We start from the raw sequence: 27,200 nt of genomic DNA, 5'->3' as shown, positions 1-27,200 counted from the left end.
TCACAATCACACATTTAGCATGTGCCCGGTGCCAGGCCCTTGCCTGCAAGGTTGCCAACATCTTGCAGCCACCCAGCATCCTCTGTCCACCTCCCACAGGCTGCAGCACCAGGGCTCAGGCACCGGTTGTTTTAGACTCTAAAACTCCAAGCTGTGCAAATGCAGGAAAATAAAGTTATAAGGAAACATGTCAAATTGTCAACACAGGCTGAGAGATTATGGCAACTGAGACTTTTCTTCTTTTTGCTTATCTTTAATGTCTTAGTTTTCACAGCTGGGAATTAGTAAAAATGTAAAGGAAAAAAGGGTGCTGAGGGAATGGGGGCTGTGAGGGGCCCAAGGTGAGTTTAGGTTACGGTCACATTAAAAAACAAACAAACAAACAAAATGATTTAAAGGTGCAGGCTCCTGTTTAATCCTAGGGAGAAGGGGTGGGGGTTAGGCCTCAGGCAGGCCTGGGCTCTGGGCTCTCTGGACGTGGGGGAGACAGGGCCTAGCTGCCCCGCCCACCCCTCCTCATGCAAAGCCCCCCGCAAGGCTAGATAGGGCTCTCGGATGGGCCGTGCCTTCAGCCACTGGGCCTCTGAGATTTTAGCAGCGAGCTTGGGGGAGGAAGGCTCTTTAGGCAGTTTCCTGAGGAGCTGAGGCCTCTGCCAACTTCTCCCCTGGCCTTGGCTCTGAGGAAGGGCTTGACTCAAGGCCTTTCAAACTCTCCTCTCATCCCTGGGCCCCCACATTGCCCTCCACCTGCCCGGTGACCTCTGGGCTTTTGGGGGACCCTAGGGACTCAGGTAGGAGGCAGACCTGGGAGGGACCCCGTGGCTTCTGCCACAGGAAAGCTGACAAGATGGCGGCTGCTTGGAATCCCCCCCCTGCTGCTGCCAAGGCCCCTGTGGTGGGGGAGCTCACCGGCTGTTTCCTAGATGAGCCCGAGAGGCCTTCGAGGTTTCCAAGGGCCAGCACTTCCTACTCTCCCCAGCCAGTTTCAACACAAAGAGAGGAAGGGGCGGGACGGGATGGGACTGGTTGTGGGGGTGGGAGCTGGGCCTGGAACAGGCGGAACGACCCTGCCTGAGGACTTGCAGAGGCCTGGCCTGCTCCATGGTGGGGGTGCGACCCCTACTGCAGCAAATCATCACATTCCTGAGGGCCCAGGCTAGTACCTAAGAGGTTTAGCTAAGAGCATGGATGTGGGGGCTAAGGAAGACCTCCCGGGTCCACAGCCATGCTCAGACTCAAGGGATGGTGACGCCTCAGTCTCCTGCCCTCCTGGGGTATCACCTGCAACCTGCACAGGCCTGGGTGGGATTTTCTGCTTCTCAAAGATGAAAGGGCAGGTTTTGGGTGCCCACCACTCTGAGCAGCATGTGTGAGGAAGGGAACTTTTGGAATCAAAGTGCTACCATTTCCCATCTCTCTCTGTGCCCGGCTCTGGGCTCCCGTCAGTGCTCAGAACTCAGCCTGGGAGGACTGGCCTGACTCTTCCTCCACTCCTAGACGGGGAGGGCTTGTGGCAAACTCAGTTGTCTTTTCTCAGCATGAACAAACGGCAAACTAACTCCATGCCCCTCCCTGCCCCACCCCGGCAGGGTGACCCCAGGTGCCCTGCCTCTCCCTCTTCTGGACTCTTGAGGGCAGCCCTAAGCTCTGCCCCTCCCAGGGCCTAGTTTCCAAGGGCCATCGGGAAGGAGCCCCCGTGGAATTGGAACAAGGTCTCCCTGGCATTGAGGTCAAGTCCCCTAACCCTAGCATGGGCTGGACCCCCACCACCTGCACGCCCTTCCAGCTGGAGGCTCCAGCCCAAGGCCTTACAAACAAGGACACATTTGCCAGCTGTACAATTTATTCAGTGCACATTATTTACAGAAATAAATGTATGGGGGTGGACACGGAACCCCTGCAGCCCCACCCCTTGGCTGGCTCTCCGGTTCTGCAGGGGGCAGAAGCTGCCGGACCTGCACTTGGTGCCAGTGCACAAGAAACCACTGGCAGAGGCCAGCAGAACCCTTCACCCTCAAAGCGCCTCAGGGACCCTGGGTGGCAGACCCCACTCGCTCAGGGCCATGCGGAAGTAGAGCCAGCTGTACAGTACCATTTCCCACAGCAGCCACGGCCTCCTGCTTGCTTTGGGAAGGAAAAGAGGAAGGAGGCATCTGTCCTCAGGGCTGAGCACAGGAGGGCAGCCTCTTAGGCCACAATGGGCTCCTTCGTGGGGTTCACAGTCTGATGCGCGGCTGGCCTATCCCCACCAGTGTCTCTCCTCCCAGGACCCTGGGGGCACAGGTAGCTGGAGGGGAGGAACTCCTCATGCCCAGTGCCTAGCACTGTGGGCACCCATTCACGGCCACTGCCCAGGCTTAGGCACCCACCAGCCCCCTCTCCCTGGGGCTCAGGACACTGGCAGCTGAAGCCCAAGGGAGCTGGAGCTCAGACCCCTGAGGCTAGTGGTGTGAGTGGGAGAGGGAGGGAGGTGGTGCAGGGAAGGAACAGAGGGTTCTAGCTAAGGGAGGCATCTCTGCTAGGGGCGAGGCTGCTGCTTCCCTGGGGAGAGGGGCCCTGGCAGACTCCCTTTGGTCCGTGGTGAGGCAGGCCCAGGGCCCTTTCTCCAGAGAGGGAAGGAGGTGTGGGCCCAAGGGGAGGAGGGAGCTGGGAGCTGCTGCCGGGGGTGGGCTGGGTTCTCTGGCACAAGGAGCCAGGGTCGCTGAGGCTGTCAGAAGTGGATTGGGAAGTCCACTGGATTGGGAAGGAACCAAGCCTCAACAGGGACTCAAGGGCCACGGCCCACCTCCCTTCTCCCTTCCAGGTCCCCTTTGGCCTGGGGCTGCTCCTGGGTGGAAGGCTCTTCCTAAGGCCCAGAGAGACTCACTTGGGAGGGAGGGGACTAGGGGGGCCAGACAGTCTCCAACTGGGCAAAGAGAGCCTGGCAGTTACAGCCCTGGGGCTCAGGCTGAGGAGGTGCTGCTCTTCCAATGTGGGCCTCTGCTCCTCTGCTTCCCTGGCTGTGGCCAAGCCCGAAGACGATGGGGGCCTAATTCCCTGTCTGGAGCAGAACTACATTGAGAAAATTCTTAACACCCTGCCCCGGTCAGGGAAACAGAAACAAATGGTCAAGTAAGGTGCCAAAAACAAAACAAAACAAACACCTGGGCATAAATAATGAGGGCGGGGCAGACAGGGTGTGTGAGGGCTGAGAGGGGCCCCTACCTGGGGGCGGAGGGAGCCCCTGGGAGCCATCTCAGAACCACAGGCGCCCCCTGAGCACCGTTAGCAGGAGCGCTGGGTGGTCAGACCCACTCCTGCAGCGAGCGCTTGCAGTAGAGCAGTACGCGTGGTGCACCCTTGCGCTGCATCTGCACCAGCGCATAGGTGAGGCCCAGGACGCAGAGCAGCAGCAGCAGTGGCACCAGCACCATCACCACATTCACCGTCCGTGCCACCTCCTCCATCTGCACCACCACGCGGCTGCCCCCGTCCTTGTTGACCCCGGCCCCAAAGTCCCCATCCCCATCCCCCACGTCGCCCTCTGCGCTGTCCGCCCCGGGCTCTGCACCCCCGTGGGGGTTGAAGGGCGGCCGGGCCACGTCGGGCCATCGGGGGCCTGGCTCCACGTGCTCCTGGCAACCCATGAAGTCCCGCAGGATGGACTTGGGGTAGCCGGGCTCCATGCGCAGGCGCTCATTGTCGAATTTCCAGTATTTGGTGCCCTTGTAGAAGTAGGTGTAGGCTGCAGGGGCAAGGAGGCCAGAGTGGCTTCAGGTTGAGCCGAACCACCAGTGAGAACAATCAAAGGCCAGGACATGCTGAGGGCTTCAAAACACCCTTCTTCTCATTTGCTTCCCTGAGTATTTTCAAATCTGCCCCTTCTCAACTTGCAGGAGCCAGACTGAGGCTCAGAGGGCTTTGGGCTAAGGGTACGACTAGAACCCTGGGCTTCCTGACCAGACTGACATTAGCTGGGGCAGGGCCTGGAAGGGTCCTATAGCCTGCTGGGTTGGGGGCTGCAGTCAGGGATCCTGCTGCCCCTTCCCAGAACTGGCTTCACCTCACACCACAGAGGTTCGGGGTCTTGCTCAAGGCCACACAGCACCCCACAGTTGTTCTAGAGCGGAAGGAACCTGGTGCTGCCTTGGGCTGGCTCTCTGGCCTTGGGCACCTTGCCAGCATCCCATCAATACCAGGCAGGGCCAGGTTTCAATCGAGGGGTGAGCACAAGACATCAGAGCGGCTGCAGAGTGCCAAGCTCACGTACAGAAGCTGTGTAACCGGCCTGAGCACTGGCAAAGCAGGCAGGGTTCCCCGAGTCACCCAGGCTGGAATATAGTGGCGTGATCACGGTTCACTGCAGCCTTGACCTCCCAGACTCAAGCAATCCTCCCACCACAGCCTCCTAAATAACTGGGACATAGGTGCAAGCCACCACACCTGGCTGATTTAAAATATTTTTTTGTAGAGATAGAGTCTCACTATGTTATCCAGGCTGGTCTCAAACTCCTGTACTCAAGCGATCCTCTTGCATCGGCTTCTCCAAGAGTTGGGATTACAGGCATGAGCCACTACACCTGGCTGGTTTTTCTTAAATGCACTAGAGACCTTGCTAGAGAAACAAGAGGCACAGCTCCCTATCTCTTGGTTTTAATGACAGAGACAGGGCTTTCCTTCTAGGTAGATGAGTGATACCCTGGGAGGGTTTTCACCCCTAACACTCTGAGCCCAGCCTGCCCCACTCAGGCTCAAGGCTCCCCTAGGATTGCCTGGGGGCGGCTGGACTCTGTGGGCATCAGGGCAGTTCCGAGCTCCAGCTCCGGACACAGGCAGGACTGGCCTGGAATCCTGACTCCGCACCTTCCTGGCTGTGGGATTTGGGGTACTCTGCTCGAGGTCTCTGGTTTATTAGTTTGCCTGTCTGTAAAAAGGGAATTTTAACTATGCAGGAAGGACCAGGGTGTCAAGCTAGGTAAGCTCCCAGCCCAGAGCGTGACACAGCGTGTCCCCCATACACACCATCACAGTGCCAGGTGACCTTGGGCAAGCCCTGCCCCGTGGTGTGTGTAGCAGGGGGTATTAGGTGCTGGGCAAACTGGGAGGGACTGGCCAGGTACCTGCATCATTGCTCAGGAAGGCCCCTTTAGGGGAGGCAGGGATCCCCTGCCAGACACTGATGGGCTTGGGGTACCCAGGGTCTCCACGCTGTGTTTCCTCGTTGAAGCGCCAGTACCTGTGAACAAAAGCACCAGGCTGCGGACCTAGAGACCCTGCTTGGGCCAGGACCCATTCCCCACAGGCAGTGGATTCTTTCTGGGTAGGCCTGAGGTTGAGGGGGGCCTAGCTGGGGCCTTCTCCCCTTAGGGGAGGGGCACACTGCTCACCTGTCCTGTTGGAAGAAGAAGGTGTGGCCTGTGGGCTCCCACCAGATGGCCATGTCAATGCGGTCATAGGGGATGCCCAGGCCATAGCTGGTCAGCGGCTGTGGGTAGCCGGGCTCCAGGTTCGCTTCTCGAAAAAGCCAGTAGCGGTCACCTGCAGGAGGGGCGGCAGGCACAGTGAGGACAGGCCTGGGGCTGAGGGGTGTGTGCGGGAAAAGAATGCTCTTCTGGGCCCACAAAATCACACTCACACCCCTCTACATATCCATGACAACATACAATGAGGTCACCCGCGCATCACATGCTGCACTCACAGACACCTGAGGCACACTCGTTCCCATGAGCAAGAGTCACCCGCTCACACCCATACACGCCACATGCCACCCACAGCCCTCGCTTCCATGTGCACATCCACCCCCGCACATATAGTTCTTGTATGGGGAGGGGGCTGCCTGGCCTCTGGGTCTGGGGGCTGTGTCCCTGGAGCACACCTGCAGCCCTCACAGTGTGTGGCCCAGGGCTCCCTGCTTTTCGTGTGGGGCCAGCCCTGTCCTCAGGGAGCTCCTGCCTCGCTGAAGCTCAGGACAGTGGGATTAGAGCCCCAGTGGATCCATCAAGGGGCGCTGCCCTGCAAGACCTCGTCTCTGCAGACAGACCACAGAAATCTGGCCCCGGAGTGGGCTGGGGGCACCTGTTCTTATGAGGATGGGGCTGCAGGAGGCAAAGAGGCAAGGACAGAGGGAAGCAGGGCTGAGCCCTGTGCTGCACAAGTTGGCCAGGCGCTTCCAGGTTGCAGGTCCAACCCTGCCCTGGCCTCTATCTTCCTCCTGTCCCACCTTGCTGGCGTGTCCCCATCCTCCTAGAGTGAGCCCACAGTGGGGGCACAGGACCAGACATGCAATGCAGCCCTTCACCTCCTCTTCTCTCGGACCCAGCAGGGTCAGAGGTCATGGCAGGAAGGGTGCCCAACCCCCTAACCCTACCCCTGCTCACCTTTGAAAAAGACAAAACGACCGTCTTGGCGCTCGTAGGCAGCACTGATGTCACCGGGCAGACCACGCCAGAAGTGCCCGATGGGCATGGGATAGTTGTCCAGGACGCGGTTGTGCCGGACTCGCCAGAACCAGCGGCCCTGGGGAGGGCGTGGTGTGAGCGGGCAGCGCAGGCAAGCTGCCTTGGCCAGGAGAGGTGCCATCCTCAAACCACCCCTTCCCAGGTGAGGGTGGGCCCAAGGGGAGGACACTGAGATACTGAGGCAGGCAGTGGTTTGGAAAGCCAGGGCTGCACAGAAACAGAGCCCTGAGCTGGGGAGCTGGCACCAGGGCTTGCTGTGTGACCCTGGGAAAGTCCCTCAACCTCTTGGGCTGGATTCCTCGCCATCTAGAGCTGAGGGCTTAATGGCTCCCCGGGGCCTGCTGAGTGAGGGTGGGACAGGGGGCCCAGAGCAGCCAGGGAAAAGGCTCAGGGACAGGCATGGGAGGCGGGGACAGACCTTGAACACGAACATCTCCCCGCGAAGCATGGCCACTGTGTCAAAGTCCCCATCGCAGATGTTGGGGCCATACTGGTCAGGCCGCTCTGTGGCTCGGGGCTGGACTGGGGGGCCCGGCTTTGGGGGCCGCTCTGGCTTCCCACCTGGGGGTGGTGGCTGGGGAGGCCGGGGCGGCCGGTGGTCAGGCCGGCCTGGCCGCCGTGGTGTCACAGTGGGGAGAGGCTGGGTAGGCTGTGGCTGACCGTCTGGGGTACCTGCAGAGAGGCAGGGGTTCAGAAGTGAGGTCTGTGTTCCTGCTCACAACCCTGGGTCCCGGGGCCCCCAGCACAGGCCCACCCAGGCATAAAGTAAAATCCTGTCCATCTACAGCAGACCCCTCCCCAACACCTGCCTCCATCCTCAGTGGGACCTGGGTCCTCCTCCTTCTAGCCCCTCCTCGACCTCCCCACACTGACCTTGGGTCACTGTGCTCCTGAGGGTGTCTGCCTGCATGTCCCCTTGGGGACATTCCCCTTGGGATGCCAGCCTGCTCCAGCAGAGGCTCCAGGCCCTGGCTTCAGGCGTTTTGGACTCTGCATTTCCAAGTTGCTGGGGATGCAGCAAGGGGTGCCCGTCAAGTGCCCAGCACGGCAGGAGCTGCCAGCCCCGAGTAGGGCTCGGTGTGGGCACAGAGTGCAGGCCTTGGCCCACTGAATTGGCCCAGGGGACCTCACTGCTGGAGACTTTCTTGGGTGGGCCCTGGGTGGGGGGGTGGCACTTCCTCAAAGCCACTGGGAAATGACAAACCAGCAGCACTGGGGACAGAGCGGTGACAGGCTCAGGCTGGGAGTGACGGTGGGAGGGGGCAGGTCCTGGGATCCCCCAGGCACTTGTGGTCTAGTAAGAATACCGCCAAGGGTGAGGAGGCGAGGAGGGTCATGAAGAACCTGTGTCCCCTCAAGGCCTCTAGCCTGTAGCCACAGCCTCGAGTGAGGCCCAGGCCCTGGAGGCAGCCTACCCTGGGTTTCATTTCCAGTACCACAACCATTTATTCCCCAAATGATGTGGGCAAGTCACTAATCCTCACTGGGCCTTGGGTTCCTCATCTACAAAATGGGGATGGCAGCAATGCCTACTCCTCATTGGACAGGGACTTGAGAGCGGCATGCAGAGCCCGCTGGTCACAGCCCACGCACCGTAGAGCTGCTGGATGCCACGGAGATCGTCCTCGGGCAGCTTGAAGTTGTCGACGTCCTTCCACTGGTAGAACGGTGCCATGATGGCATTGGGGTTGCTGGAGTGCTCCAGCCCCAGCGCGTGGCCCAGCTCATGCACTGCCACCAGGAAGAGGTTGTTTCCTTTTGGGGAGAGAAGGGGGGCAGCACAGTCAGCTCTGGCCAGTCCCAGGACCCAATCACCCTGGACCCTCCAGGCTGAGGCTGCCAGAGAGCCTGCCCTTGCTTCCCTCTTGAAGAGGCTGAGCTCTTTCGGCCTACAACAACCCCATCTGAGAAATGGGTACAATCATCCTTTCTCGCCTCCCCTTGGAGATGGTGGGACAACAGACTGAAATCGAGTGTAGCGATCCGGAGACAAACACAGGGGAACTCTCTCCTCCCAGCCCCGCGGCTGCTGAACCCAGTCAGCAGGGTGTTATTGCCCAGCTCCAGGGCCACCTGCCCTGTCCCTCACCCTGGCCAGCTGTCCTCACCATGCAGGTCAGTGCTGGAGAAGGTCCAGGGCTCATCTGCATCAAAATGGGTGTCCCCGCCCAGGCCAGGGCCAGGGAAATAGGCGTGAGCCAGAAAGCCACCGGTGCCATCAAACGGCGAGCTGTCGCCATGGAAGCCAGAGGCAAAGAGTACCATGATGTCGGCCTCCTTCTGTCGCCGCAGCCGGATGTCCTCATAGGGCACCTCCTGGAAGACCAGGGGCGTGGCCTGCTCCCACACGCGGAAGGCCCTGCGCACTGCCTCCATCGAGTGGTACCAGCCCAACTTCTCCGTGTAGTTCTGGATGCTGGGGGTGGGTGGGAGATGAGTGAGCGGATGCAGGGCCAAGGGCCTACTATCCTCTGCTGGCATGTTCCTGAGAGTGCACGCAAGGTCACCAACAAGCCCGTCATTATCAATTGGCAGTTTGCTTTGATGTAAATCATAATTTGAATTTGTCAAATCCAGGAGATCAGGAAGATATCATTAAATTAAGATTGCATTGTGGCAAATAAACTGATTTTAAGTAAGAGAGACATTAAGTAAACTAAAATACTGGTGCTATGTGGCTGGGGGAAAGACCTAGACAATGGGATGCAAATGGGTGAGGTTTGGGAAACAGGCTGAGCAGTTCTCAATGTTGAGCTCCAGGGTCAGGCAGACCTGAGTTCAAGGCCTGGCTCTAACAGTATCTGTGTGACCTTGGGTAAGTGACTCTCTGATTTCCAGTTTCTTTTTCTTTCTTTCTTTCTTTTTGAGACGGAGTCTTGCTCTGTCGCCCGGGCTGGAGTGCAGTGGTGCAATCTTGGCTCACTGCAACCTCCACCTCCTGGGTTCAAGTGCGTCTCCTGCCTCGGCCTCCCAAGTAGCTGGGATTACAGGCACGCACCACCACACCTGGCTAATTTTGTATTTTTAGTAGAGACAGGGTTTTTCCATGTTGGTCAGGCTGGTCTCGAACTCTCGACCTCAGCTGATCCACCCGTCTTGGCCTCCCAAAGTGCTGGAATTACAGGCGTGAGCCACTGTGCCTGGCCGATTTCCAGTTTATCTGTTAAGTTAGAAAAGAGTGTGTGTGTGTGTGTGTGTGTGTGTGTGTGTGTGTGTGTGTGGTACTTTCTTCACAGGGTTCCAGTGAGGATTAGAGGAAGTAAGTTGTAGCCAGAGACTGCATTTGATGACATATGGTGAGGCCTGCTCTTAGCTATATAACTCAGATTCAGCTCTGTGTGCTAGAGAGGCTTCCATTAAACCTGAAGGGAATATTTCAGCTGGCTGGACCTTGAATTCACTCTGGGGGCTTGAGGTCTAAGTGACCATGGGAACCACTCTTCCTTGGGAGATGGAGCTCGGAGTCGGGACAGAGCCAGACTGGAACAAGAAGTGAAGCCCTTGGAGACGACCACGTGGCTCAAGGCACACTTGGCTGGGGGGTTTTCTTGCTCAAGAACTCAGCAAAAAGGATGAGGGTCCCTGATCCAAGGATTCTGCAGGCGACTTGCTGCCTGTTCACTTGATGGATGCCTGGATTTCTGCACCCCAGCCATCCCCCACCCCTCGCCGCAGTCTGTGCTGGGGCGGTAGCCCAGCTGTGCCCAGTAAGGCCAGCCCCTGCCAGCAGGGAAGTGGGAGGTGGGGAAGGACAGGGTGGAAGTAGCTTGAAGGGTCTTGACCTTCCCTCGAGGGAGACTGCCTGGCGTGTGTGGCTGGTGTCATCAGCGTGAAAGTGGGCTGGACTATTGAGGCTGGGCGCCCTGAGGTGGGCTCTGGGAAAGGAGGCCTGAGGCTCAGCCTGCCGAGGGGCAGATGGCCCCCTGGGCAGCTGAGCCCCCTACCTGAAGGTCAGATGGTGGTTGTTCCACTTCCTCCCGGTGAGGGCGTAGCGCTTCCGCCGCCGCCGCAGATTGGCTTTCACTCGTACCCCGAACTGGTCCGGCACCCCACAGCGGGGCCGCTTCATCCACCTGGGACATGGACACAGAGGGGTAAGCACGGAGCCTCCCCTCCACACACCTGCCTGTTCTGGCACGGCCACTTCCAGGCTTCCCAGCTGCCCCTCCTATGACATGGTGGGGATGGGGGACTCTCAGCTTCAACTTCCGGTAAAATGGGCAAAATGCCTGTATTGGAAGACTGAATGCCCAGGAGTGGCTCAGTCAAGGTGAGTCCTTCTCTCCTTATCACCCAGTAATGGAGGGTCGCTCAAGGCCTTCTGTCCTGGATATGTTATGCTCTGTGCATTCTTTTCAGGGACATGGCTTTAGGTCATGTCACTTGTTAGATTCATAGCCATGCCTAGCTACGATTTCCCTTCCACAGCTCCTGTACTGTACCTCCACACTCCCCTGGCCATGTCAGACATCACTAATCAATCACTGTGCTCCTTACTGCCAAGGCCTGGATTCTGCCCCTGGAGCTTTCTCAATACAAGGCTTTGGGCAGCCACTCCAACCAATCAGAAGTGACATGGAGGACCAAACCATTTGGCATCTCTTATCTAGGCCACTCTTTTCTGGAAACTCCACATGCTGAGCCCTCTTGAGAGCAGGCCAGACGGAAGGCAGGTGCCTGTGGGGTCTGGATGGTGGGGGGAACTCACTCCTTGGTCTCTTCGTCGAGCACACCGGTGACTGGTATCCCGTAGAAGCGCTGCATTTCTGCAAGGGCTGAGGCCAAGATCTGGGCGGAACGCATGGTGGACATATGGCGGCTGGGCTGGGGCAGGTAGCCATAGAGCCGCAGCCAGTTCTGCAAAGAAGCCGCAACTCCGTCAGCAGGTCCTGGCACTGCTACCTCCGAACATGCACAGCCTGTGCCGACCGCTTCCCATCACCTCCACCACTGCTGCCCTGTCTGAGCCGTCATCACCTCCTGCCCAGGTGACCGTGTGAGCCTCAGCACCCTCCTCCCTGTCATCTCTCCTCACATAAGAGCCAGAACAAAGGCCAGGTCAGGTCTGGTCAATCCTCTGCTTAGAACCCTCTGAAGATTTTTTTTTTTTTTTTTTTTTTTTGAGACGGAGTCTTGCTCTGTCGCCCAGGCTGGAGTGCAGTGGCGCGATCTCAGCTCACTGCAAGCTCCGCCTCCCGGGTTCACGCCATTCTCTTGCCTCAGCCTCCTGAGTAGCTGGGACTACAGGCACCCGCCACCACGCCCGGCTGATTTTTTAGTGGAGACGGGGTTTCACCGTGTTAGCTAGGATGGTCTCGATCTCCTGACCTTGTGATCCACCCGCTTTGGCCTCCCAAAGTGCTAGGATTACAGGCGCGAGCCACCGCGCCCGGCCTGGAACCCTCTGAAGATTTCCCATTGCAAAGGAAAAGCCATTTGTACAAGAGCCACAAGGCCCTCACTCTGTCACCCCACCTTAGCTGGACCTCACCACCATCCACCCAAGCCGGGCATGCTCCTGCCGCAGGGCCTTTGCACTTGCTGCCCCTGCTGCCTGATGCACTCTCCCGCCAGACAACTGTGTGGCTTTCATCCTCATTTTCTTCAGGTCACTGTTTCAATACCACCTTATCTAAGAGGTGTTCTCTGACATGTTAAAAAGGCCCCATCGGCTATACCCTGCAGCCGCCTCCTTCCTCCCATGCTTATTACCCATCTGATGTACTGTACATTTCAATTAGGTGTTTGCTATTTGTCTTCCCCCATTAGGACAGAAGCTGTGTCCACAGCAGCTGACAACTGCACTGGCCCCTCTAGGGTGGGCCCCTACCAGGCCAAGGACTCAAAAGGATTCAGGACCTCTTGAGGCCTTACTCTTTGGCACTGCTCCCCAAAGACCTTAAATCTCCTGGAAGGAGTGGACAGATGCAGGTACCCACCCAGGCTCAAGGGTAGGACAGAAGCCTGAAGCCCAGTCCCTGCTCTGCTACGAACTCTTTATTCTCCCTGGGACCCAGCTTCCTCACCTATAGAATGGGGAACCATGGGCTGTTGAGGGGTGAGGTTTGAGGAAAACAGCCTTAGAAAAAGCTGGTACACAATGGGTGTGCCCTTCCCTTTCTAGGGCTTGCTTGGCAAGTCTTCTCATCCATCCACCACCCACCCTGCCAGATGTTTCTGAACACTCTCTGTGCCAGCTAGGGGCCATGGGAAGACTAGGCTGAGGCATCCTGGCCTTCAGGAACATTACAGTCTCCCTGGGAGGCCCAGCATACCTATAAAGCAAGGAACCCACACCCCACAGGTTGCACGGCCAAGCCAGAGGGCAGAGCCAGGCTGAGCTGTGGTAGAGAGGGGATTCTGCCCTGCCTGCTTCATGTCCTCAAGCCCTCAAGAGCACGGTGACCACCATGGGAGGCAGTGAGCAGAGGCCAGGGGCTGCCCTGGACCTTGGACACTGCAAGTGTCTGTGTCTGACTTGTCTGGGTCTCTGGGGGTCTCCAGAGTGATAAGCCCTTAAGGCCGGCACTCTGAGTGCTCTGGGAGGTGAGGGCTGCACCCTGAGGGCCCAGGGAGCAGGGCAGTAGCTGGACACGGTGGTTGCTTTAGGCTGACAGCCATATTGGCTGGCCAGGTCACACTCACATATCTGCCTGCCACCAACGTTACATCTAATACCTCAGGCACTTGCTTTCCGGTACCATCCACCAGCCCAGCCCTGGCACGCGGCCAGGTCCCTGGTGTGGCTGGGCAGGCCAGCTCAGTGGTACCCAGGCTGCTGATAGACGGAGCAGCTGCTGACCCAAGGAGGCGCAGCATGGAGAAGCTGCCAGGGTTGCAGACTGGATGCACAGCCACAGCTTTGAGGCCTCTCAGGACCTGGGAAACAGCCCCAGAGCAATGAGGTGGAAATGCAGAGCTGAGAAACCACCACCAGCTCTGGGGACAGGCAGAGCTAGGCAGACCCTGGCTTGGCTATTTCCAAGGTGTGACTCCACCTCCTTATCTCCCAGTTGGCCATCAGTAAAAGGGGGGTTGCACCAGGACCTGCCTCATCTCCTGGGTTTCTGTGAGGAGGAAATGTAAAGTGCACACTAGTGTCTGACACCACTCTGGGCAGCAGATGGTGCTCGACAAACGTGCAAATGACAGAGACCAGAGGCCTGTGTGGTTGTCCCTGGGGCAAGCAGCCTTCGGCCTCCTCGACCCATCATTGACCAAGATGGCTGATGGGTCTGGACTTCCCAAGACTGGTGATGGGCCAGGCTCCACCAGGACCCCAGAGTGGAGGGAGGCAGGAGGCCCCCAGGACCCCTCCACTAGCACTCCTCACCTCTGGCCCAGGGCGCATTCCCACAGCTCAATAAGATACTGGCAATGTCGTGGGTACCCCTCCCTGTTCTTCCCAAGCATGGAAACCTCTCCCAAGGCTCCTGTGCTGGAAGGTGTGGAGCAGCAGATCCACCATCCTTAAAGGACAGTTTCCCTGAAGGTGCTTGGGGAGATCTAGAAGGCGAGGCCATGATGCTCAGCCAGCTCTAACGGCAAAGGGAATGCAGCTGGAGGCCAGGGGAGTGGCGGGGGACTGGCTGCTGGCAGATGAGGGCACCTCTACATCACCTATTTGCATAAGGTAAAAATATCTCTGGGAGCGCAATCATGGGCCACGGAGGGGCTGATTAGCGGTATCTGCGGAGCGACAGGAGGGGAAGGTGGGGGAGGATCAGGCTGGGGCCCTGGGGAGGAAAGCGAGGGAGCTGGCCTGTCTGTAGTGAAGAGCTCAGAGACAGGCAGAGGGGCCCCTTCAACCCTGGGGCCAGCTCAGGGGCTGCCAGGAGGGTCCCAAGGGCACTATGGACCCTCCACACAGAGAAACAGTATTGAGTTCCAGGGAAGTCAAGAGCTTCCATCTTGCTATCAGCCAAGCTTGAACCCTCAGCCACCTGGGGTGAAGAGCCAGAGGCTGAGGATGGGGGCACTCCTTGGGCAGTGATTGGGGGAGTTGGGGGGTGGTTGGCAGAAACGGCCTTGGCGCAGACCACCCAAACCTCTGGATAACAAGGCGAAGCTGACAGAGCGTGCCTGACCGGTGAAAGTGTGCTCAGGGTGGCTGAATGCCAAGTGCCCATAAATCTGCCCGGGTGGCAGCAATACCACCCATAGGACTGTAAGCTTCCTCCTTTCCCCAGGGTCCAGGAAGAAGTTTCCCGGCACCTTCCTGCCACACTAAGTGGGACAAGCTCAGGAGAACACAGGAGGGAAGAGACAGCAGGGGGTGGGGACGCAGGGGCGGGGCCAGAGGTGCTGCTGCCTCCAGGTGGGCAACGTGGGGAGCTTGCTGAACTGCTCTGCTGCCACTGGGCAAAAGGCGCAGATGAGTCCCCAGGTCATGACTCGCAGTACCAGTGTTCAAGCCCTTGCTGCTCCTCCTGGTGACTGTAAAAACTGTCCCTAATACAAGGAACCTCTTCCTGTCACCTAGAGTCACAGGTGGGGTAAGCCAAGTGGGTGAAGCTTTGCTTCTCAAGTGAGGAAACTGAGGCTCAGAAAGTCTTGTAAGTGGCCGAGTAGGGCAGGATTTGAAGCAGGACTTGGTTTCTTCTGCCACCAAGGCCACTGTCCAATGGGAGGGCTCTGGGGCTGTGAGGGCTGCTGTGGGGGGCACCGGCCACTGTGATTCTCTCAGCCATTTCTTTTCTTTTTTTGAGACGGAGTCTCGCTCTGTCACCCAGGATGGAGTGCAGTGGCGTGATCTCAGTTCACTGCAACTTCTGCCTCCTGAGTTCAAGCGATTCTTCTGCCTCAGCCTCCTGAATATCTGGGACTGCAGGCATGCGCCACCATGCCCAGCTAATTTTTCTATTTTTGGTAGAGACACGGTTTCACTATGGTGGCCAGGCTGGTCTCGAACTCCTGACCTCAGGTGATCCGCCCACCTTGGCCTCCCAAATTGCTGGGATTACAGGCTGAGCCACCATGCCTGGCTAATTTCTTTCTTGACTTCCGGACCCCATCCCATTAGTATGTATTGACACTTCGGGTGAGTGGAAAGGAGATATGGGCCACCAGGAGTCAGAAGGGGGGTTCCTGGCCCCTGGCACACAGGAGAGGTCATAACCACAGCACCTGAGTCTGGCATGGGCCAGCCACCCATTCCAACCCCCACTGAAGGCTCACAGCCACTCCTGGAGGGTAGATTTGTGATCATTCCCATAATACAGACAGCAAGGTTCAGAGATAGTGAGTGCCTCACCCAGGGTCCCAGAGCTGATCTGGGCTGGAGCTGGGGCTATCGGACCAGGCTGCTTCTGAAGCATCACCAGCTCCTCTTGGCCTCAGGCTGGGGACACTGGGCCTTTCGCAGGAGCAGTGCCCAGCACAGCACGGGGAAGGGGGCCTAATCCTCCCCACACCCAACATCTCCGGCCGGGTCTGGGCGCTGGGCCATCTCAGTCCACCCTCCCCCACAGGCTGCCGAGAGGGCTGGTGTAAGAAGCCGCTAGATCAATACTGTGCAGTGAGCAGCCGCCACGGTGGGGGAGTGGGGTGGGGGAGGGGGCGAGCGTCTGCTGCCGCCACCCCAGCCGGCCCTTCCAGCTCCTCCAGCACTCAGATCTGTGGAGCTGGCCGGCAGCCCCCTCCCCGGGGCCCTTATCAGACCCCAGGCGATAAGGACACTTTCTACTGGGCTCTGCTTTGCCTCTGTCACCCAGGTTCTGTCTGCAATCTGAGCAGACCCAGGCAGAGTTGCCCAGCCAGGCACAAAAGAAGCCTTGTCAAGGCTGCCAGCGATGGATCCGGCCCCCAGACCTTTTGTGGCCTTGTGAGGTCCTCACCATGCCCATCTCCCCTACCCTGTAGTCTTGGTATTGAGGGCTCTAGGGAGCAGGCCAAGGCTGTGCCCAGCTCTGTACTCCCAGCCACTAGGCACAGAGCCTGTGCTGAGTGGGACGAGTCCTGGAGGAGCCAGGGAGCTTGCAGAAGGCAGGGTGCGCACTCCAGGCCCTCAGGGCCCACCTGGATCAGCGGACCTGAGCCTAGAGTCCACTCCCCAGCTGGGTGGCCCCAATACCATCAAGCTCAGCCACCCGCCAGGCCTCCACAGACTACAGCTGGCCAAAAACTCATCCAGCCTGCATCCTGCAGACAGGGGGCGCTCACTGCCACTCAAGGCAGCCCATTCTCTCTCTGGACAGCAACAACTGTTAACTCTTCTCAGGCTGAGCAGAAGTCAGCCCCCGAAGGCTGCCCCTTGGTCCCGACTGCTAGTCCACGTAACAGGCCTCCCAGCAACGGAAGACGACTAGGATAACTTTTCTGAGCCTTAGTTCCCTCCTCTGCAAAATAGGGCCAAGATCATCACTCCAACCCACTAAGCGGGGTTGAGAGCACCAATGGCGCAACTACCCCCAAGGCCAGTAAAGAAAGGTGGCATGGGCAGGGCATGGCAGCTCACGCCTGTAATCCCAGCACTTTGGGAGGCTGAGGCGGGCAGATCACGAGGTCAGGAGACTGAGACAATCCTGGCTAACACAGTGAAACCCTGTCTCTACTAAAAATACAGAAAATTAGCCAGGCGTGGTGGCGGCGCCTGTAGTCTCAGCTACTCGGGTGGCTGAAGCAGGAGAATCGCCTGAACCCGGGAGGCGGAGGTTGCAGTGAGCCGAGATCATGCCACTGCACTCCAGCCTGGGCCACAAGAGCGAGACTCTGTCTCAAAAAAAAAAAAAAAAAAAAAAAAAAAAAAAAAAAAAAGCGGCATTGAGCCAGGTCCTCCTTGGTGGATTGCTCACTACCTTTAGAGGCAGCATGGTCCACATTTCAGCAGTTCTAGGACACATATGTTTTGTTTGGGCTTAAATCTGCTCCCTCCCATGGGTCTTAAAGCGAGTTGCAGGTGGGGGCTGGGACTCTGGGTGATGGGGAAGTCCAACAGGAGAAGCAGGAAGGAGGAAGAGTCTTGAGGTCTGACCACTTCTTTACCCAGCAGCCTTCCAGCCTGCCCCACACTCCTTAACTTGGAGGAAAAAACCGGGTTCCCTGGCCAGTGGGTGGGGTGAAGAGGCCTCTGTTAGCCAGGAGTTTTGGGCCTGGCTGGGGCCCGGCCTTGGGTCCTCACCTGGAAACCTCCCTGCAGGTGCTGACTCCTAGACAGGGCTGTCCACGGGGCAGAGCTTGGGTGGCTGGACAGATGGGGGCAAGGCTGGGTGGGCCGGGGGAGGGCTTTTGGCTCACACAGCTCAGGCAGCTCTGGCTCCACCTCAGAAACCTCTTTCCCACCAGATCTGGCCCAGCAGAATTCTGCCTGGTGGAACTTCCACAGGATGGCACCCTAGGCTCTGACCTGTAGCCTTTAACCCCGCATGGGGGTTGGGAACTTGGGCTCCAGGCCAGACTGAGCTGGGTTCAAATCCAAGCTCTGCCACTCCCTGGCTATGGAATGCGGGGGTCATTTCTCTCAACTCACAGTATTAGTTTCCTCTTTTGTAGACTGGGTAATGACAGCATCTACACTTGAAGAGTTAATACAAGGATTAAATGTGAAAATGCTTACAAAACATCCCTAGTCTGTGTCCACAACAGACACAAGTATGTTGAAGGTGCTCAAAAATAACACCTGTGCCTCCTTAGGCCCCCTGTGCCAGGCACTGTGCATAGCGTTTAGTGTTTTGCACATAAATGCAATGAATCTCCCCGTAACTCCATCAAGCAGATATACCATTGCTGTTCCCTTTTTATAGAGATCCTGAAGTTCATACAGGTTCAGTGACTTGCCCAACAGTAAATGCCATTCGCTTCTGTCACTGTTTTGCACTATTTTGCCAGGGAGGCTCTGGACACAGGGTGTAGGCCACCATGTTGTGCACTATTTTGCACTATGTATCAAGTGCCATACTCATAAATGCTGAATGCGGAGTTGGACTCTCACCCCTACAGGGTGACAGTCACTCCTAGAGGAAGGACAAGGTAGTGCCAGTGCCAGTGCCCTGGAGAGGTGATCTAGACCTTGGCCTGCATCACCACCAGCCGATGGCAGCAGGATGGGGGGCATCTCCAGGGGCTGGCTAATGGCTGGTACCCAGCCATTATCCACCTGCCCTGACACCAGAGGCTGAGTTGGGTCTCTTCCCACTTTTTCTTCCATTCCCACGAGGGCCATGGGATTAGGGAAGAGGCATCCCTCTTTGCCTCTGGGATCCAGGCCCAGCTCCATGGCCTCTGGTCTCAGGAATCCCTGGAACCTGTCTGACTGTGGAGCAGCCCTATCTGAGCCATCACTCAGGGCTGTCCAGCCAGATGGTGCCTACTGTGTCTCAGGTCTGGAGCATTCAGCCGCCTTCAGGGTCCCGGTCCTCACACTCAATGGTGGGCTTCTCCCAGGACCCTCTTTGTAAAGGAGAAAGATAGGAGCAGAATCTGCAACCCCTCTGTCTTTGCTGACTCAGAAAACACATCTCCAGGACCAAAGCATTGCTCCTGCTGGAGTGTCCAAGACAGGAGCCACCTAAGTCTTGGGATGATATGGAGGATACCCATTCTGATCTGATCTGGAAAGTAGTGGTTCTCATAGCAACCACCACAGCTAGCCTGAGGCAGAGGTCAAACTCCCAGCAGGGCAGAGGTGATGATGGCAGGGAACATCTGGACCAAACAACAAAAGGGCCACAGAGGGACAGCAGAACAAACCGCTCGGCAGGGAGGGGCTTTTCCACGCCTGCAGTGTGGCCATCCTGAATGGGCATAAGAGATAGCAGTGGGCACTGGGCTTTTGGGGAAAGTCTTCTTTTGGAGGTGGGGATAGCGTGTATTTCCATGTTGCTCCTCTCCACATTCATGGATATCTTTTAAGTATCAACATCCCTTGGAGTGGGGCAAAGGAGGTATTTATGTTCAGAGGTCACAATGGGAAGGTCAGGCCAATACACTGCTCAGACAAGGAGCTTACACTGGGCTGTTCTCTGCAAGGAGACAGATGACTGGCTGGACCCAAGGGCAGCCCCAACTTGGAAACATGGCAAGGGCTGGGTGTGAAGGGCATGGCCCAATGAGATCTAGGTCCCTGGCTGTGCCAATCAGACCAGTTCTCTCTGGGTCTTGGCAGAGCATCGAGAGGAGTGATTTGCTACTAGCAAGAAAACAGAGTAAAAAGCAGAGACAAGAGGGGAGGGGGAGAAGATTCAGCTTCTGTAGATTCCCAATGACAAGGCCCCGCTATTAACCCCCTTTTCTTAGCTGGTGGGCACAGATGGCATCTGTAGTTTTGCTCTGTTTAGAAGAAAGAGGGGACCAGTGGGGCCCCCCCGGAGCCAGCATGGAAGTGCTAGTAGAGACTGCAGCGCAGGAAGCCTGAGACTGTGGCTCACCTGAAGGTCAAAATGGTAATTCACGCTGACCCCCTCCCAACGCCCCTACCCCCGCTACCTCATCTGCTCAGTGGCTGGGTAGGGGCTAGGAAGATACTGGTGGGCCTGTTCAGGAAAGGTGGCTGGATCTGTTTTGGCGGTGGTGGCACCACACCTGTGAATTCTGGCAGCCTGAGTCACCTCCACAGAGCAGGCTGAGGGCCTGAATTGTGCCTGGGAGGAGGCGGTAGGGGGAGGCAGGTGAGATAAGAGCTCCCCTGGTGAACCTGGAGACTCTCGGCCCTGCAGGGCAGGAACAACAGTGGGCACCTCAGCCAGGTGGGGATCTGGCCCGGAATGGCTACAGACTGGGACCGGACATCCAAGGGAGAATGTGGGGTAGGACAGGGCAGCTCAGTGGTGGGCTAGGGCCTGGCAGGTTGCAGGTGTTTGTCAGTTCCTAGCACATGCCAGGCTCCTTGATGTCTCAGCCTTGTGAAACTCCTGTGGCTTCCACCCTGGGAGGGGAGAGAGGAAGTGGAGAGGGGCTGACCCTGGCTCAACTGCCAAGCTGCTCCAAGAAGGTCCCAGCCGTGACCCAACTGGAGGCCTGAAGCTGTATGGATGCTGGGGTGAGGATGAGAGAGCTAGCCCTTCTCCAAGGAAGGGAGGCTCGACACAGGGTGTAGGCCAGGCCCAGGAGTCTGAGGCCACAGCCCCCGGCAGATGGGCTGGCTGCTGAGGCCATTTGACTCTTTGGGCCCACATGTGGCCAGACCTGATGGGACTCTAGAAGCAGCCTGTACCCAAAGCCAACTGTAGGAGCTGGGACACTCCACTTGTCTCTAGCCCTCTACCTGCATGGCTGCCAACATTCAGGGCTCCCTAAACCTTCCAGGGTCTCTTCCAGTCACTGCCCAGGTCCAACCCAAGTGTTTCCCCAGGAGTAGGGCTCCAGGACAGTCACAACCTCCAGATCAGGAGCACGGTTTGTGATAATGCAACCATGGCTTCTTCCCTGGCGGCATCGAGCTGTGGGCACTCCCTGAGCTGGGGAGTTGGGGTAGGGGTGAGACGGAACTGGAAAAGCAGAAGAGAGAGAGAGTGAAGCCCCTCCAACTACAGGTCCCTGCACCCTTGAGCTCCTGGCCAGCTAGGATGCCATTAGCAATGCACGGCCATTGAATTCCATCACTGCTTCCTATGTACAGACGCCATCCCTAAGTAGATTAGAAACTCAAGGGTGGGACTGTGACTTGAAATTCTTTGGCACTCCAGCCCAGAGTGGCAGGTGGGCCCAAATGGCACTCTCCGCCCAGTACTTGGGTCACAGGCGGAGGGGTAATCCTCACCAACAGGAGCCCCCTAAAGCTCCTGCCTGCCTGTGTGAATGGGGTGGGGGAGGGTGGCCAGACTGGGTCGGGGCGGGGCTCCTATCCTGCCTCCTGCCAGGGCCTGGCTACCTTCAGCTCTCCCTGGCCAGGCCAGGGAGGGAGGGCAGAGCAGGTGGGGAAATGGCTGGGAGGTGTAACTCGAGCCCAGGAGGAATTCCCTGCCCTTCCTCTATGCTTTTATTAAAGTAGGGCGGGGAAGGGCAAGCTTCCATCGGAAAAATCTCCCAGGCAGCCCGGGGAGGTGGGAAAGCCGCCGTGGGCCAGGGAGGGAGCACCAGCCCAGCTGCAAATAGAAACGGCGCTCAGGCCCGCAGCCCGGGCAGCCCAAGGGCACCAAGGCCTGAGCACCGTGCAGAAGCGGCTCCGGGCTGGTTCTTTCTCCCTACTCCCCGCCCAATCCTCTCCCCGCCTATCTGGGGCAGAGCGCAGGTCTTAGAAGTCGGGGAAGAGTGGACCCTGCTCTTGCTTTGGGGTAAGAAAGCTGGCGCCTTTCAGTGTCCTCGCTCGGGAGACACCATGAAGCTGGGGCGCTGGCTGGACTCGGCTCTACGCCGGGATGCCGCACCTGGTCACCCGCGGGACCCATCCAGAGCGGGGCCCCAGGAGGGACGCCAAGCGGGCTCCTAGCGAAAAGAGGAGCGGGGTCCACCCTCTCCAACCCGGGGCCTCGGCGTAGGGGCGCTGTTGGGAGGAAGCGCTGTGGGAGGCAGGGTCCGTCCTTAGGACCCCGCCCGGGCGTGGCTAGGCTTCCTCGCAGGAGCGCAGAAAGTCGCCAAAGCGCCCCCGCAACCCGAGTCCGCTGCCTCAGCTGTTTGCACCCATCCCCCCGCCTCCATCCCGGCCCGCCGTGCGCGGCTCGGTATCACCCAGACGAGAGGCCACCTGGGCAGGAGCGCTGTTGCCCAGCCGCCCAGCTCCTGCTCCGCCTGTGGCTGTCCCCGAGAGCAGCCCCCTTCCCACTCGCAAAGAGCGCCACTGCGCGCCAGCCGGGCTCTCGAGGAATCGGCTGCCCTGGAGGGAAGGAAGGAGGGGAGGCAAGGGCTGGGGGCGGCGGAAGCTGCTCCCGGGACACAGGCTGAATGTAAGGAGGTCGGGGTGGGGGCTCAGTGCCCAGAACAGGGCTGTTGGAGTAGCGCGGAGGCGCGAGGCCCTGCGCCCTCCAGGGTTTGGGAAGAGGTGCGCTGCAGAGGGCAAGCTGGGGAGGGGCAGACTGCCAAGTCCGCTTTCTTCCCCGCCACGGCCCAGAACAGGGGGCGCGTCTCCGCTCCCTCCACCTCCAAGTCCCAGGCTGCGGACGTGGCGCCTCTCCCTCCAAGCCCCCAGCCCGCAGCCAAAGGGCAGGGCGGGGGTCTTACCTCGGCATGGACCTCTGCGTCTTCGGCCGCTACGCCAAGGCCCAGGCAGCCCAGAAGCACCAGGAGCAGCGGCAGCAGTCGCGGTCGCGCCGCCTCCTCCCGGTCGCCGAGGAGGCTGCCCGTCCAGCCCGGCCGTCCGGGCGCGCTCCGGTCGCTGCCCATTCTCTCGGCGCCCAGCCCAGCCCGGAACACTGCACGCCGGATCCTCGCACGCGCCTTGGAAACTTGCGACGCTCCCTGGCTCCTGGCCCGGCAGGCGCGCCGCGGACCTCGGGCTCCCGGTCCCCGCCGGAGCCGCCTAGGTCGCCTCGGCAAATTCCCAAGCCCGAGGAGAAGCGGGCAGGGCAGGTCCGGGAGCTCGGAACCAGCCGGCAGGAAAGGGGGCCGGCCGGAGCTGTCCCCCGCGAGGTCCCGCAGCCTCGGCGCCCAGCGCCTGGGCCCCGGCTCCCGAGAGCGAGCGCAACTCCGGAGCCTTTGTCTGGCTCAGCGCTCCGGCCGTCCGGTTCCGCGGCGCCCCCTGCGCGCCCAGCTCCCTCTGTCCATGCCCGGGGCCGGGCGCTGCCCGGAGCGCGCGCCTCCTGCACGGGGATTCTGCTCGCCGCCGCGCCCGACCGGGCCCGGGTCCCGAAGCAGTCCCGGGAGGAGGCGCAGGAAGCCGACCCGAGAGAGCGAGCGAGAGAGCGAGCGAGCCAGCCAAGGAGCGGGCGTCCGACGTCCCCGGCGAGTTCAGCGCGGCTCTAGGCGCTCCCAGCCCTCCTCCCCGCGCGCCGCGGCCGCCGCGCTCTTAAAGGGCCAGTGTGCTCCCAGTGCGCGGACCCGGGCGGGGACCGGGGGCGGTGCCCCAGCCGGAGGCTTCTCACTAGCAGGTGCGGGTGGCCGAGGCCTGGCAGGTGGGCGGTCCGTTTACGCTTCCCAGAGGGCGGGAAACCTCTCCAGCCCACCCCGCGTCACTCCCAACCCAGCGTCTAGGGGGCGGGGGTGACCTCCAACGCGACCCCCCGCGGAGGGAGGAAGCAGGGAAGGCGTGGTCTCTCCGCCTGGGAGGAATGAAGACTCCTCCTTCTCATACCTGGTAGGGGATACTGAGGCCGAGGCGGACGGGAAGGAGGTCTTAGGGGAGGGACCAAAGAGTCGTTTTAGGTTTAAACATTTTATATATATATATATATATATATATATATATATATATATATATATATATATATGGATATTTGTCAGCCTGAAACCTCTTTTCAAAAGCCCCAGGGTGTCTCTGGCCATTGAATAACTTTCCTCAGTAGCAAAGTGAGGGTTTTGTGCGCGTCGAGGGCGCGTTGCGGCGGACAAGGGGCAGGTTTAGGAGGGACACGGTTCAAGTTCCGCGTCCGCCCCTTAGCTGCCGCTTGCACGTGGGCAAATTAACCTCTCCGAGCCTCCGTGTTGTTATCGGGAACGTGGGGCAAAGAGTTGGTGTGAGGGCGAGGTAAGGCTTCCGGTTCCTGGCCTGGCGCAATAGGTGCCCAAGCACTTTGGCCACTGGCTGGTGAGAGTGAAGTGCGACAGTGCGGCCTGACTCAGCGCGGGGCGGGTGGACACACCTCCCAGCGAAGCTTAACGAGCTGGATTTCATTCTATTCCGGAAGCAGCTTGAGGTCGGGGAGGGGTGGATGCAGGAGGCCAGAGCTGGGAGGCCCGGGTCGAAGGTTCACCGAGACCCGGGGACCAGGCCAAGGGCAGCCCTGGCGCGGCGGAGTGGCCGGCGTGGTCAGTGGGTGAGGGTTGCAGGCAGGAGGGCGGAGACCAAAGATAAGCTATTCCTTATCTTCAGACCCGGAAATGGAAGCCATCCTCACCTGAGGGCGGTTTTCTCTAGAGCAGGCCCTCGGGGCACCCTAGCCGGCCTCACCTCCCGGAAACTGGAAATCAGGAGACCTGGCAGAGCGCCTTAGAGAGGGCGCGTTTGAACCCTCCTGGGATGTCCTTGGGGAAAGCAAGTCAGAGTTTAGAGAAAGGAACCGGGCAATTTCATCATTTCCACGGACTCACTTCTCTGTGGGATCCTTCATCTGGGAAGTGGGTTTCTAAATTCTCCACTTTGAAATTTGCTTTTGGGAAATGTGCAGTGGTCTTCAGACACGGACAACAGGGTTGTCCTTGTTTAACCGACCACGTTGCACTCTTTCATGATATTTAGTCCCGATTAGCCAATTTTAAATAGTTTGGGGCTAGGTAAAGTGGCTCAAGCCTGTAATCCCAGCATTTTGGGAGGCCGAAGTGGGAGGATTGCTTTAGCCTAGGAATTCAAGACCAGCCTAGGCAACATGACAAGACCACCTCTCTACAAAGAATACAAAAATTAGCCAGGTGTGGTGGTGTACGGCTATAGGCCCAACTACTTGGGAGGCTGAGGTGGGAGGATCACTTGAACCCAGGAGGTTGAGGCTGCAGTGAGCTATGATCATGTCGCTGCCCTTCAACCCAGCTGACTGAGCGAGACCCTGTCTCAAAAAAAAAAAAAAAAAAAAAAGGTTGGGGTTTAAGGGGCTAGCTGTTAGTGAGAGGAGCCCAGGAATGAATGGAGCAACATTCTTTGAGGCCTCCGTTGGTCAAGTCTGGTGATTTTCTCTCTGTTGGAGGTTCCTCTCTTGGGGTCCAGTCCTGCCTTAAGGAAATGACATCCCCTGTGACCAGATCTTGAACCTCCCAATTATTGGTTCTGGCTCCTATAGGTACTTTGGGAATCCAAGGTGGATTTGCACCTACATCCAATCCAAGATAGCTGGGTTTCTACTGGGTCTGGCCAGCACCCAAAGCCTGAAAGTACTAGTCAGTGGGACTGAGATGTGTGAACTCCAGCCCTTCCATCAAGTAGCTTTAAACCTTATCCATATTTTGCCAATACCGTTTAATCTATGCCCTGACACCCCCGCCCACCACCACACACCTTTTTTTCTTGGTCTTTTGAACGAAAGCCCAGACATGGTGTTTCAGAGCAGTTTCATTTAGAGGTGCTGATGTGGTGTGAGGGGTTGTAAAAAGCTCTGGATCAGAAGCCAGGTCCCTGGGTTTTTGCCTCAGCTGTAATTTACTGGGCAATCTGAGCAAGTTATTCCCCTCTTTGGGTTTGTTTCCTCATTTGCAAAAGGAGAGTTCTGAGGTTGTAGGGGAGGTCTCCTGTTCAGTGAAGGAAAGTAGCTGTGGGATGGAACTAGGCCCAGGACACCCCCTCCCCCCAGCTCTCCTCTCCAGGGGCCCCTTGGGCGATGCACCCACCCGACACACCATCAAAGGTGAAGCAGGCCTTGGGACTCTTGGTGCCAAGACAAGGAATAAACAAACAAGCGAAGGTAATTTCCCTCTCCCTTGGAAACAAAGCTGGGGTGGTCTGGAGAGGCGCTGGAGAGTGCCAGGTGGAAATCGGCCAAACAGGCGTGAAATGATTTCCCTGCCCTGCGGGGAACATCTGAGGACACCGAGGCCAGATGTGTTGATTTTATACTCTCCCTGGTGCGATAAAATCCTCATCAAGAGCATTTCTTTGGGCCAGCCTGCCTGAGGGGGACCGCAGCCTGCTCTGGTCTTCCCTCTGTCTCAAGTTGTCTCCCATGTTTCTCCTCTTATGGAGAATCTCCTCTTATGGAAGAGCCCCGGCTCCTTCTGCACTGTCAGCGGGAGCGCTCGCTCAACGGGCTTACTCTGCTCCAGAGGCACACTCAGTGTCTGGGTGCCCGCCAAGCTCCTGCCGCCAGCCTCCTCCTCAGGCCCAGCCTGCCCACCCCTCCCCCTCAGCGAGGCTCCTATTTCCTTCCTCCATTGCCACCTTCCATTCTCCATTGAGGAGCCGGTTATTGATCTTGGCCCATTTCTCAAAGTTGCTGCACTCAAATTCCATCCTCAGCACAGACGGATTCCCCAGCCACATCCTCCCCCAGGGGAATGGCCCAGTCCCTCTTCCTGGGCTTGTTGATGGAGGCCCTACCTCACACCTGCCCCCCTCCCAGTAAGAGCCAGCACCCAAGTCTGGGGAAGTGCCATGTTGAGGATGGGGATTCTTTTCTGTGCTCCCTGCCTGCTCAGCCCTGCTGTGAGCACCCAGAGGGCAGACCTAGTCTGGTTCACCAAGTGCCCAGTTCAGGACCTGGCACAGGGCAGGTGTCAGTTAACTGCAGGCTGCACAGCCAGAGTTGCCATGTTGCTTACAAGCCAGAAAGTGTGCCCGGCATCCTCCTCCTCTCCAGAAGAACCAACCTAATGATGAGTTGGAGTCAGCAGATCAATGCGGTGGGGAGCAGGAACAAGGCACAGAATGTGCCTGGGTCTTTCAGTGCAGTGGCTGGGAGGCTGCCCCTTTCAGGAAAGGTGGGGTTGCAGGGGCCACCATGGGAGCCTGGGCAACAGGCCCCTCTCCCCACACCTTTCCCTCAAGCCCTATGTCCCCACCCAGATGCCAGGTCTGACCACCAGGTGGTGTGCAGCGCTGGATCAGGGCCACCCCAGCACAGGACCTGAGGTTAGGGCTGAGTACGGCCCTATTTCTCATGCAAGCAAGTCACTTAACCTGTTCTTGTAGCAGAGGACTAGACATTCCCACCCTGTTTACCTTTCAGGGGGATACTGGGAGGAAGACACGAGAAGGTTCTGAGAAGTGCTCAGTGTCACAGCAGTATGAGGCGTCAATGTCTGCCTATGTGG

General features: G+C 58.4%; 1 protein-coding gene across 1 annotated transcript; it reads right to left on the bottom strand.

The window, feature by feature from the left end:
- Nucleotides 1-1,825: 1,825 nt before the first annotated feature.
- On the bottom strand, nt 1,826-23,337 carry MMP15 (matrix metallopeptidase 15). The gene is made up of 10 exons (XM_054455099.2): nt 22,530-23,337; nt 11,146-11,294; nt 10,382-10,510; nt 8,546-8,853; nt 8,031-8,192; nt 6,856-7,109; nt 6,357-6,495; nt 5,367-5,517; nt 5,100-5,215; nt 1,826-3,724 (listed from the first exon to the last, which is right to left on the bottom strand). The coding sequence occupies exons 1-10, from the start codon at nt 22,689-22,691 to the stop codon at nt 3,285-3,287; spliced, it is 2,010 nt and encodes a 669-aa protein (XP_054311074.2). The 5' UTR covers nt 22,692-23,337; the 3' UTR covers nt 1,826-3,284.
- Between the last annotated feature and the right edge of the window lie 3,863 nt (nt 23,338-27,200).

Source organism: Pongo pygmaeus, chromosome 18 (assembly GCF_028885625.2).
Source record: "Pongo pygmaeus isolate AG05252 chromosome 18, NHGRI_mPonPyg2-v2.0_pri, whole genome shotgun sequence".
Lineage (NCBI taxonomy): Eukaryota > Metazoa > Chordata > Mammalia > Primates > Hominidae > Pongo > Pongo pygmaeus.
Note: the sequence above shows the minus strand (reverse complement) of the source record. Positions and strands in the feature narration are given on the sequence as shown.

Bases quoted from the DNA above. Each gene is read 5' to 3' on its own strand.
- MMP15 (XM_054455099.2), bottom strand. From the start codon at position 22,691: ATGGGCAGCGACCGGAGCGCGCCCGGACGGCCGGGCTGGACGGGCAGC. The intron at 11,295-22,529 runs GTAAGACCCCCG...GCTTCTTTGCAG, and splicing joins ACGCAGAGGTCCATGCCGAG to AACTGGCTGCGGCTCTATGG. The intron at 5,216-5,366 runs GTGAGCAGTGTG...TTTTGTTCACAG, and splicing joins TTCTTCTTCCAACAGGACAG to GTACTGGCGCTTCAACGAGG.